This window comes from Neopsephotus bourkii, unplaced genomic scaffold, assembly GCF_033783945.1.
Source record: "Neopsephotus bourkii isolate Nb327-2 ecotype Australia unplaced genomic scaffold, CSIRO-AGI_Nbou_v1 NB_1080, whole genome shotgun sequence".
Taxonomy (NCBI): domain Eukaryota; kingdom Metazoa; phylum Chordata; class Aves; order Psittaciformes; family Psittacidae; genus Neopsephotus; species Neopsephotus bourkii.
The window spans coordinates 1,220,001-1,232,967 of record NW_026901568.1 but is presented as its reverse complement, the minus strand read 5'-3'; the positions used below and the strand labels follow the sequence as shown (position 1 = coordinate 1,232,967).

The following is a 12,967-nucleotide window of genomic DNA, read 5'->3' as shown; positions in this document are numbered from 1 at the left end:
TGCCATAAAAGTAGAGGAGAAGTTAGGAGATTTTTGTGTGACTATTTTCTCTGCTGTTCAATAAAAATTGAGCAGTTAGTATGACAGCTGTTAGATCATGTTATATCGTATTGCTAAGGTATTGAGTAGCATTTAAAGTAAAACTCCACCATTAAGCTTATAAACTTTATCCGTTTCACTGTGGTTTAATGGAAAAAAAAAGAGTTTCTCAATAAAATGACATCATTTTTCCCAGGTTGTAACATTCACTTTACAACTGTTTTTCTTTAATTCAGTTTATTTTACTTTACTTTTTTTTTTGGCATCCTTTTTTTTCTTGCAGTTTGGAAAGGGGAAAATCTCTTCGTAGAGCAGCTAAGTACTGCTCAAACCTCTTCTCCCTTCTCCCTCCTTTTCTGACATCTTGTGTTAATCTGGGGCTCTATTTTTGTCACCAAGACAGGGTTATATTTCCAAAGCAGCAAGATGCACACTGAAATTTGGTCATTGGGGTTTGTGGCTCTACCTGCTGCACACTGAGAGACGGGAAGGAGCTCAAGGAGAATTTATACTGCGTTGCTTGCTGCTGGAACAGTGTTTGTGTGATGCCGTGGGGTGTTTTTCCATAGAGCTGGTGTTTTTCAGGTGGGAGGGTGGTAATTTCTTCTGTGTGATCGGGAAAGGTGTATGTATATTATATAGTGTATTCTTCTCATTAAAATGATGGTATAAGCCCAGACAGGGAAAACTGCTAATATATGTTGCAGCTTGTCATTTTGGGCTGCATGAATAAAGAAGATAACTATTCCTTTGGAAAGCGATCTCGGAAGCTGAGCAACAGATCCGCTAGCCAGCAAATTCTTTTTAACTGTAATTTTCCTTTTTGCATGTGTACTCAAAAATAACATCATGATGGGCCCTTAAATACCATTTCATACACAGAGCACAATTTCCACAGCACAGGTGGTGCTAATATAGGACAGTCCCCTAGGCACTTGTCGCCAGGAGTTGTACAGCTTGTTCAGTGTCTGCATCCATATGGCAATCTGTCCCATTCATAGAAAGACATTGTAGCTGTGCCTGTGGGTGCTGTGGTCAATGTAGTGTAAAAAGTAGATTTTTAACTCTCGGCAACCTATGTTCTGCTGTTTGTTTTATTGTAGAATCCAATTTATAACATGGTGGAAGAAAAATCAGCTCAGAGCAAATTCCAGAACAATCTGGCTGGCTTGGGTTGTTGTTTATTCTTGGAGTGCCTGGTTAATCAGCAGGTGCACCAGCCCCGCTCTAATGAACAGTTTACAGGAAGTCTTGCTCGGAAGAAACATTTTCCTTGTTGTTTATACTGTGAATTAACTCAGAAGTTGCAAAGCTGGAAGCGATGTTAGCTGGCTCTACATGTCACGCAAGTCTCTTACTTCATTCTTGGGGTTTTAATGTTTTTTTCCCCCCCTTTTCTCACACTGTTGCATGGGTTTTCTCAGTTCTGTCATGCTGGGGAAGGATGGTGAGCCTCTCAGCGTTGTACATTGCCATGCTGCCCCTGAAAGGGACGTATCACGGCAAAGAGTCTCTCTGAAAAAGGGGGGGCTGTAGTGTTAGTATTGCTCAGTGGTTCAAATCCAAGCAAGTGAATGTGATTTATGGCTGCTCTGGCATCTATCATTCCAATGCCAAATGCTGTTCTGTTTTAGTGTATTTGTTATGCCTTTTAGTAAACACAAACAAATAGACCGCCTAGCACCTGCAGCAGCATATGATATTTACACTACCTGTATGATTCAGCACGCTTCCCTGGGGAAGCAGGCTTGTGTCCTCTCGATTTTTGTGCTTTCTTAAATAGCATTCTTTGCAGGGGAAGCATGCAGCAGAGAGGATGTGATGCTTTAGCTGTGTTTCTCCCTTGGAGTCGCTATGTAGCTGAATTATTAGTTGGTACACATTTTCCCAGAGGGACTATCCTGGTGGCCGCATGGACATGCAGTGGGCGAGGGCTCTCCCAGTGAGCCCCCAGGCTGTATGTGATGTGGCTGTCACCTTCTGCACATGTTTTGGTGTGCTTGTGGGACAGGGGAGAAAAATACTGATGTGAATAATCCCTGTTAATCGTATTTGATGACATATTGCTGGTTAATGTAGGGGTGGAAGACTTGCCTCAACTCTAAATGTAATATAGTTTTGCTAAAGGAGAATAGCTCTTGTTTCTCAGTGTTTTCTTTTACTATAAATGTAAATGTAACAACAGAATATAAATTACAGTAAAATTAGGCTGGCAAACGGATCTTTTTACAAAGTATGTATGTATGTTTGTAATTTTACACCTCAGTCTCGAAGAAGTCCAAGGCATAATCCTGTGTTTTTAAACTCGCATGTGTTCTTAAAAGCGTTGCTGAACTGGGGCCAAAGCCTGGCCATTGCCACCTCCCTTTGCCATACGAATTGGGTGTGTAAGAGAGATGGGATTGCTGTGCTGAAAGTCAGTTAAAAAAACCAGAACCCACTCCTAGACCCAAGAAAGTGGCAAGATCACATTTTTTTCCTAATTAAACTAAGATACTGAATCAATCCGGTTTCATCTGAATAAATTAGGAGGCTGTTCAGAGAGGAATCAAATGAGATTTAGCAGGGATAAGTAAAAAAGTAGCCCAGCTTGGAAATAAAAATTCCAAACTGCTGGTTTGACATGACACGTCAGCTGCTCAGCATCAGTTGTGTGGGAAATGGCTGAGGCATAATCAGGGTTGAGAAATTAAGGTGGGACACTCTGTGCCATGTCTTAGTTAAAAAGGTAAATGCAGTCATGGGAGGCATAAACATGCGTGTTGCATCTGAGTCCTTTTTTCCTGTTCTGCTTTATGCAGAACCAGTTAAACCACATTGAGAGTGTGATGTACAATTGGCCACTCTCTTGCAGAAAGGATAAAGAGAAGCTGGAGCAAATATAGAGGAGAGCAGCTAGGATGATAAAGGCGTTGGAGGGAATAGGCTATGAAGACAGATTAAAGGGAATTAAAGATCTACACCCTGGAAAAATAGAGGCTCTAGGAGGATGTGATTATGGTATGTAAGTACATGAAGTGATGCTACAAAGCAGAAGAGGGAAAAAATTGTTCTCATTAGTTAGCAGTGCTGGAATTTAAAATCCAGCGTTTCAAATCATGTGCGTCTGGGTATATTTGATGTACTTTTCACTACAGTACCTAGACACAATGTTGAAATAAAAAAATAAGAATTTTAAATAGTAGAGAGAAACTCGTTAATTCAAGTGCAGGAATGGAACTTCCACCCGAGATAAGTGATGAATTCAGTACTGGTATTTTTTTTGCAATGGGCTTTTCTTTTCAATGGTCTAGAAATAGGTTCAGTTCCTCCAAGGAAAGGATGTAGGGCAGTGGCTGTCTGGACCCCGGGGCAGTTCTGCTGCAGGGTTGGAAGAGGGGGTGCCACTGGAAGAAGTATGTAATACTTTGAGTGTGCTGGAGGGTCGTAATGTTGATTACTAATCCAAACCCTCAGTGCATAGATCAAAACCAGAAAATGATGTGTATAATTATTCAGTCTGGTTATACTCTTTGCACTGAGTAAAAGAGAAATGGAATGTTAGCCAGATTTTGTCCTAGCCTTGCTGCAGATGCTCCAGTGCTCTCTTTGCAACAGACGTTTAGAGAACAGTGCCGCAGAGGTGTGAGGACTGGGGGCAGTGATTTGGGGTACATTGCTGGCCTGGTGTGACTACATCAGTGCTACAGCTCTGCTTTTTTTTCCTTTCCTTATACCACATGAGTATACAAGTTAGTGCATACCGATTAGAAGACAGGTTTTCAGCCTGTAGGCTGCAGTTTTAACCTGATCTGTCTTAAATTGGTGTAGTCATTTAAAATGTAATATACCACTCCTGTTACTCCCAATAGGGCTTGATGTAAAACATGAGCTTCTTCTAGTCCTAGGTCTGGTTGTGGGCTAAAGTAATGAGGAAGGGAAGAAATGCAGCTTTAAAAATCATCCAAAAATTTGCAGACCAGTTCTGGAGAGAGCTGTCACTGACTGTACACATCAAATGCCACCTTTCCTGAAGGCCCACGACCCTCTGCTAAGCTTCATCCAGCAGTGGAGAAGTACTTGTTCAGACAATTCTCCATTCAAATCAAATGCCTCCTTTCTGGGCAGATACTGAGGCCTGGCTGGAAGTATGAATATATAGAAGTAGTTCATTTCAGTATATGGCTTAACACTTATTTAAATATATATAAATTTTAATGACTGGGTTTTATATTAAATTGACAGTTTAGAGAGGAAGAAGGTGCTGAGCCACCTTAGTAAGAATTCAGGGGGATTTGCACCCTCACTGCAAAACATATCTTTATGGAATTGATTTTGCCATGAAGGCAGGAACTTCCATTCAAATACAGTTAGTGTAAAGATTTATTCATTACTGGTTCCATTTAAACTTTATGTCTAATGCAGTGAGTATTCCTGACTTGGAGACTTGTGACATTTTCACCAACTTTATTCCATTGGTGCTTTTTGGTGAGTTTGAAAGCTCCCTGGGCAGTCACAGGAGACCCATGTTGGTTCCCAGTTCTGTTCCTTCTCCTCCTGTACAAGACCAAAATCATAGCATTTTGCCTCAGTGTCTGTGCCATCCACTTAGGCCAAGGGGGAATGTGGTGTGAGACTGAGTCCTGTGCTCCATGCAGTGAACACTGGTTTCATGGCAGCTGACACTGATGAGGTCACTTCCCACTGCCCCTGAGAAATAAAATAAAATTGAAGAAAAAAAGGCGTTTCTGTGGGTGCTCTGCTCAAACCCCTTCCAAGAGGAAAGCAGGAGATGTGCTATTGATTTTTCAGTGTGCAGGTGGCTCAGGCATGTTCTCTGCGCTGTCAGAATGTGAGCAGATGTTTCATAACTGTAATAGAAAATCAGGGATGCTTCTCTACATCACTGATTTCGGCCAGCATTTTGGCAGAGATCATTGGCCCAAGCAGATGTGGAAGGGGGAGAGTGGAATATGAAACATGTCAGCATCATGAATATTTAAAATATGGTCCACTGTGTGGCAGAAGCACTATTCCTGAGGCTTCTACTCAGCTGGTTTTTATATCCACCCGTGACTTTTTGGCCAGCGTGTATAAGGATGGTACCCAGTTTCACACAGTTACTGAGTATGGGTTGAATTAAACCAGCTCGGGTAGCTTTCCTGCTAGTGCTTTGGTCACTACTTACCCCAACACCTAGTGTGTTTGCATCTTTCTTGGGGGTCTGCTGTCATTTTACTCTTCGTGTGCACTTAGCTCTCTGTGGCTTCTCCAACTTCGAGCTTTTGTATCCCAAAGAGTTACTTTTCAGTGATGCTGTAGCACAGCAAATGGATTAAAGTTAAATGGCTGAAGTAGTCTAAAGAGCAGAGCTGTGCAAGTAGCAGCTTCTACAGCCATCCCTGCTGGAGTAGTTGATGAATCTGCTTCCAGACCCTCTGGAGATCCTTGGGGCTATGAAGCAGCAATATAGGTTGAAGAAAGCGGAGGTATAAACTCCTCTCCTCTTATCCAGCAAGCACAGAGGAGCTGTGGAAGTGCCTGGCCCTCTGGCCCTTCTCCCCTCCTCTCCTTACTGGAAACCGGGCTGGAGGCAACAGAAAATAAGCGGACACTCTACGCAGTTTTCAGCTTCCCACATGGATTTTGTTACTCTGTCATATGTCATGAATAAGTTGACTTATGCAAGAGGTTTTACATGCCAGAGGGTTGTTTGCTGAACTTCGATGTAATAGCGCTGTGCTATTGCATTATTTGGAAATAACTGTATTGCGTTAAGCATTCTGTATGCAAATACAAGGAGAAAAACCCCCACATAATCTTGATTTTTCCATCGTTTATGCCTTCAGTTCTTTGAAAATTATGTCTTGTTATAAAATCACTTCCACTAGCTAGTGTTGCATCACCAGTACCCAACCACGAATATGCATTCCTGGGAAGGAGAGAGGGTGACAGAAACAAACACCTACTCTAATGTGTCATTAGAAATCAAACAGACCTAAAACTTGCTTCTGCTTGCCAAAGCTCAGATCTTCTAAAAGTCTGTCTCCGGCAGCGAGACCAAGGATGCATCCAGATAAACCGTGCTCACATGCAGACAAAATATCATTGAATGATTTAAGCTTATAGGTTTGCATTGTGCGCACAAAGCTGTTTGTTTATGTATTGGATTAAAATCTTCGTTTTCCACCTCTGTTTGCTCAAACAAAGTGAGTATTTAGATCACTGAAGCAGAGTTCTCCATTCATTTCCAATGGCTGTGTCCTTTGTGCGTTACATCCGCTTCTGTATAAACCCACTCTTTGTTTTGTTTTGAGGTGCTTCTTGAGGCTCTATCAGGGAACAAGTGGCAATCTATAATATCTTCAAAAGTGGGATGGATAAAATAGCAGTCATCTGATACTGACGCTTAAAGGTCACCAAAAGGTACTGCTGAACTTCCCCCCCCCCACCGCTGAGTGGAATGGGAGTAGCTGCCTTTGAAAGACATGCTGCCTATGGAGGGTGCCTGCATGTCTTTCAGTACCAAGGGGCTTTTTGCTTTTGAAGTGTCTATTTTTGGTAAGTTGAAGAAGTTGCTTTCCTTTGTCAAATGGCAGTTGAAGCTGTATGTAGGTGTTAAGTAAGTTACGCTTAGCATCGTGTTAGCAAAATGACCTTTTAAGGTGCCATTTGCAGTCAGCACCAATCTTTCTGGTTATTGACAGCAGTAGTCTGACATCCTGAGCATAGTTTGCAGTTTGATACTCTCCTGGTTGTTCTGTCATTTTCTTTGGACGCAGTACCAGGGTATCATGTCCTACATCATTTGTCTTGTCTTGTGCAAGTTTCCTGGAAAGAAAAGAGATTTGCACTTGGATTTAAAAAAATAAATATGAATCTCAGTAGGGCTCCTTCCGTTGACTTGGCCATGGCCTTTAGGCTCTGACAGAGAAACTTTAAAAAGCCCTGCTGGGGGTTTAAGCCATGTGACTCCTGTTGATATTAAAATCAGATTTACAGTGCTTAAACCCCACAGGGGCCTGACTCCTTACTTGGCATCACCCAGTGTTTCTGCAGTCATCCTGGTGCATGGGTAACGCGTGCTGTGTGAATTAATATAGTGAATGTTTTTTGGGGGGTTTGCCGAGCACACTGAAATCATAACTCTCATATACAGTCTTCATAGATTTTAATAGAGTGTTAACATGAAAGCCTGCTTTCTCACTCCTTGCTTCATTCAGGTATGGAAGCAGATGATAAATCCTGTTATTTTCTGAATTATTCTTTCCTGATGTGTGTGGAGGGTGTTTGACCATACGCCGGTGTGGCTTGGGTGGATGGTTTTTTCAGCCATCCTCTCTCACTCTCAGCTGAGGAAATGTGTGGTGCAGCATTTTTCCAATTTCCTTACAAGGAAGGCATCGGTCCCTTTGTTCTTTTAAAAAATTAACCGATAGAGTTTCTCCCCACTTGCACATTTTAAACAAAATTAAGTTAAACCAGGGTAGTATTCCTGTAGAGAAAAAGCCTTTGTAAGTCTCTTCACCTACAGTTCTTCTTTTAGGGAATTACCTTGCACACTCATACATAGATACAGATCTATAGATATAAAGATATATTTATGCTTGTAGAACTCTATGCATACAGCCAAAATTTAGATGTCAATGAAATAATTAAGTTAATGTACAACTCGTAATAACTTTTCCAATCAGATCTTTACATTTTTTGAATTAAAACCATACAACTTTAAAATAATTAAAACCCCCACCTTCAGTTATCTTTAGATTCTCAATGGGCCTGAAGTCAAAAGTGGCAAAAATTTCTCTTGCAATTTCTTTGCATTTGGGATAACATCTCAGGGGAGTATTCTGTGGTGATCTTGCTATCCAGTGCATCAGAAATAATACAAGAACACAATATTGTTACAGTACACGGCAGATAATTTTACAGAACAAGAATAAACAGCATTTCCACATGTGTATGAAAGTAAAATGGCAAAAAGTAAGCATTTATCCATAACGTTACCTATGATCCAGGATAAAATAAGTCATAAAAGCCACACCTAGATGCTGGTATGTGTTCATATCCTTTGTGTATGTTTGAAGTCCATAATACAGCACAGGCATACTGTAGCGAAAAGATTGCTATGAAAAATAGATCTGTGTGTGAGCATAAAATAGAGATTTCAATATTATTTTGACATTTTATTTTGAAAGTCATCTAAGGTTATGGAAATTGTTGCAAAAATAATTCCTTTACTTCAGAAGTTTCCATGCAGAAGTTGAATAAAGAAGATATTTTAGAATATGGTTCATCAGTTAGTGCAACAGATACATTTCCCTGAGCACCACATGGCCCGGATCAAAGCGTCTCATGACTTGGATCAGTGCAGCCAAATCATTACGTATTGATTGGAATCCCACTGAAGGATTAACCCCTTAGTGCTCATGCCAGTTTTTTCTTCTTTAACCCAGGTTTCAGTGGTTAGAAAGCTCTGTGACTTTCCTGCCCAACCTTTGAAGGTTAATAGCCCCCACTAACCCCTCGTGCTCAGGAATTCTTGATTACAAGGTTCCATTTTTATGATGAATTTTGCATTTGAAAATAACATCTTGAACCTTCTTTTGGATGTAAGAGGTCTGTACTTCCGCAAAGAAAGTGTCTGTAAGCGGGGGTGAAAAAAGCAATCCCAAAATGAAGAACAAAACAGAACAAACCAGTAAATAAATAACATGGTGGGAAAGGCAAGGCTTCAAACTTAATGCTTTTCCTTTTTCTGTAGTGATGAGAAAAGCCTCGGGTTGGGTTGTATTGTGTTACAAGAATACACTGCTGTGTGGAGATGACTTTTCTTCCTGATGAAGTTGAGTTGTAAATATGCAATGTTCATAAATTTCTTAGCAAAATATCAAGCAGGATATTAAGCAGGTCTGTCAAGTGATTTCTCCTCCATCCATGTAATTTAAATTCTTTACAAAGCTTTTAATTAATTAATGAAATGTAGGAGGATAGCTAAGTAAGAATGACACATGTTTCTCACTGCAAATGGTATTTAATTCTGTTTTGAAAAAACATGGGCAGAGTCAGGTGGGTACTGCGAGATGTTAGGGAGGCTTCGGGATCTGTTGTTGCTGCTCTTAAGAGTCTTAGTGGAGACGAATTGGCGCAGTACCTTCGGTTATACCACTTTTCCTCTTTTCTCTTTCTCACCTCCAGTTTATCCCACGAGGAGCATTCACACAACCATCCGCTGTATGGACACGGTGTATGCAAATGGCCAGGCTGTGAAGCAGTATGTGAAGACTTCCAGTCGTTTCTAAAGTAAGGACTGTGTTTTTGGCACTTGCATTGTACAGAAAGCATGCCCTGAAATTCTGTGTGCTGTCACTCACCGTGGGCCTGATGCAAAGCCCATTGAAGTCAACAGAGAACTCCCTTTCACTTCAATGGCTTTTGGAACAGGCTCAAGAACGTTTTAACAGGGGATAGTAAATTAGTCCCATGGGGAAAGTACGGTCTTGCTCAGTGTATTGCTGTAAAATAGTTGCAGTTTACAGCCTTTTTTTTTTCTCTTTTTTTAATTTATTTAAATAATTTGGAAGATGCAGTATTGATAATGTAAACAATGCAACTTTGATTTAACCTTGATTTCACTTTAATTTAGAAATTTAGTCTTAAATTAAGTCCGTAATTGAACAGAGAATTGCAGAACATCACGTGAAATTTAATTTATGTCAAATAAGTAACTAATGAACAAAGTCTACACTACTAAAAATAAACTATAATTATATTAATTGGGCCCCTGCAGTTTGCTGCAGACCTTTTCCTTGCTGCCAAAGAACACAGTTTTACGCGTTGCATAAACAGTGCATTATGGACTAGTAAGTGGTAATGCGTGCATCCTGATGCAGGGAAGGACCGGCAGAGCTCTAATAACTTACACATGGCTGCTCCACAGCAAAACCATCATCCTCACCTCCAAGCTGGAGCAAACAGCATTCCCATCACAAAAGAGTGCTCTGTCAGGGTAGATGACCAGGTACATGTATGCTTTAGATGCACCCAGTTTCTGGAAGGTTTGGGCACTGATCTTTTCTCAAGTACTAGGGCTGTAAGATCATAGGAGACCAAGTGCCCAAGCAATGCTTATGATTTAAATGCACAAAGGGACAGGTTCTGCTCCCTTTTGCAGTAGTGATCTTATGAAGTCAGTCCCCATAAATACATGGGATTCTTCAGGATAGATATGTAGAATCAGTCCCAGAATGTTGAGCTGTATCTGCTCTTTCTGGGACAGCTCCCTGGATTTTTACAGGAGGGAGGGAAGGGCAACAGCAAGCAAGGGATGTTTGTTGGATGATGTTAGATGACACAGATAGGTTTTTGTTCTCAGAACAGAATGGGCCAGTTCTGCTTCCACTGGCAAAACCCTTCTTAATTCAGTAGAAGCAGCACAGGTCCTAGTATAAACATATGTTACAAGTATGGAATGGTGCAGTAATGAGGAAGTTCTCATTACAGGAGGATTACAAAATAAGAAGGTGCTCGTCACAGATTTCCATAAAGGGTGGCCTTGTTTCTTGTAATTCATCCTGTTGTTCACGTAAGTGAACTAAATGCTAATCTCGCCATACTTGCCAGCATATTCATATGACATACTGTAGCATTTAGACCTGTAAAATAATTCTAAATCTTACTGCACTTAAGGCAGGGGAGAGGTGCTGCGGTAGCCTTAGATATCGGAATAACCTGTGCAGTCACGTTACATCAGTTTATGCCACCTTTGCTTCCTGTGCTAGTCCCTGTTCCAGATTAGATCTGCTGGGTTCAGAAAGAATTCCTGCTTAATGTGACCACACGTAGAAAATATATCCCTTAAGTCACACAATGTGGGCAGAGGCAGGGTTGAATTTTTTATATGGCATTTTGGAGATGTTTCAGTAAGTAGACCCAGTTCACCTGGAAAAAATACTAGGGGCAATCATTAGGTAGGAATAACTTGAAAACCATTTACCAGCCCAGGCTGAACCTGAAGTGGCTCCATCTACTCTCAGCTCCGACAATGGTGGTTCTTTTATCACACACTTATCATCAGTCCTTTTTTTCCCCTCATTGAAACCTTTCAATAGAAATATTTTGTGTGACTTTCTTAAACCCATCAGCTCGTGTAAATTTTCTCATTATTCAAATTCTACAGTGTCCAGACAAAGTCTTATTGTTCAGAGTGATACTTAACCCAGAATGAATGCAGAAATGAATGCCCCCGAGCAGTGTATTGACACTGTTAGGAAGTGAGCATTGCATCATAAAATGATACTGTAGCCTTCAAAGCCTGCTGTGGAGCGTCCGTCCTTAAATTATATTGCCATTTATCAGAATTCATTACTCAATGCAAAGATAACAGGTAGATGCTTGAAGTTTCTTTATGATACTTGTATAATCCATGAAGCTCTTCCGACAGTCCCCTCAAGAGAAAAGCTCTTGTTTACCAAGTGAAATACAGCCTGTGTATCAATTGAGCATTGCTTAATTTCACTTACCTCAGTAAAAAGGCCTGTTAGAAAAAGCAAAGAGAAGTTACATGTGGAATGAAAGCCCTGTATGCCAATAAAATGATTCTACAGTTAAGGGAGAAAAAAGGAGTTGCAGGTCTAAAACATGGTTCATTTCTTTTCCTCCTGAGGAAGAAATATCATAACTGTTGGTAAATCAAAACCAGAGATTTGACACTCTTCTGTGATCGTTCTGTAGTGTTTGTTCCCAAGGTGAGGTACACCACAGGGCCCTTGATTTCAAAGATAAATACTGTACAAATAACGATCCTAGTTGTCTTTCACTCACAGCCAACAGGAGGATGCTTATCAGAACCAGCAGATACACGGGCTATTGTATGCATTTATTTCCCTATTTCTTTTTGAAATAAGTTGCAGTTTTAGCATTGTGGGATGTTTTTTTTAATTCTCCCTTTAATCCATCAGCCACTGGTTATCACATGATGCAGTATCAGTTAGAGGTAACTGATAGCAGCAGGGGCTGCTGCTATGCCTAATGAAACAGTAGCGCCCTGCGTGCTCCAGAATTCTCCCCGAGCCTAAAAACAAGTCCAGTCTCACCGCGGTGACCTGATGGCCTTCTGCCAAGCTGCGGGAAGCCAGGTGAGGGCTGGAGGGTCCACACGTGTCTCGCGTGTTAACCAGGGCCCGACTCGCAGGCGGCAGCGAAAGGAGCAATTAGTAGCACAGAGTGACTTTCCTTCGAAATTGACTGTATCCCTGATTTCATTTGCATGTGTTTAAAGACTGTTGCAGATAGAAATATATACCCCTTATACGGCAAGTTGTGCAGGAAATCCCTGCTGGAGGGAGGGGGGTTATTCAGCAAGGTATCCAGGGTGAAAAACGAAGGAAAAGACTGAGTAGGGTTTTATGTATATTCCCCCATTCCCCCCCCCCTTTTTTTTTTCCCCTCCTTTTTTAATTTGGTTATATTTTAGACATGCTTAATCACAGCCATACCATTTTAAAATCAAATCTGTTCTTGAAAAGAGGGACCCAGACCTTTGGAGAGATCTTGCGGTCCTGTATCGCAGTGATGCTAGTAATCTGCTTCATGTGCATTTAACTTTGATGAAATGAAGGGGAGTTTATGTGAAAGAAACTACTAAGTGCACTCTGTAATGTTTTCACAAGTGTTTTTATCATGGTAACATCTTGTTTACTTTAGTTGCCTGCCTAAAACTACTTGGAACATGTTAAGAAAACATTTCGAGAAAGCTCCTACAAAGAGGCTTTTGTTCAGCAGCAACTGTGAGACTGCTCGGCTCACAAAGGTGTTAACTTTCAACCCCTTAAGCACTTCCACATGAAATTCCAGCAACTATGTTTGTGGTTTTGGAAAAACAAAGTGTATATTAAAGAAACCAGGTATATGCTAATACATGTTGAAGTAGGCCGGAAATCATAAATTG

The 12,967-nt window shown here is 40.9% G+C and overlaps 1 protein-coding gene and 1 long non-coding RNA gene across 19 annotated transcripts in view; one reads left to right on the top strand and one right to left on the bottom strand.

Moving 5' to 3' along the window:
• The window catches only part of LOC133216978 (uncharacterized), a 185,881-nt gene that overhangs the window by 71,297 nt on the left and 101,617 nt on the right, over nucleotides 1–12,967 (bottom strand). The gene's annotated exons all lie outside the window — the stretch shown is intronic.
• FOXP1 (forkhead box P1) overlaps nucleotides 1–12,967 on the top strand; it is a 386,028-nt gene that overhangs the window by 329,948 nt on the left and 43,113 nt on the right. For all 18 annotated transcript variants that reach the window (XM_061362086.1, XM_061362097.1, XM_061362096.1 and 15 more), the window contains one exon: nucleotides 9,217–9,321. In XM_061362086.1, the coding sequence (XP_061218070.1) occupies nucleotides 9,217–9,321 (105 nt within the window). The remainder of the gene's footprint in view (nucleotides 1–9,216; nucleotides 9,322–12,967) is intronic.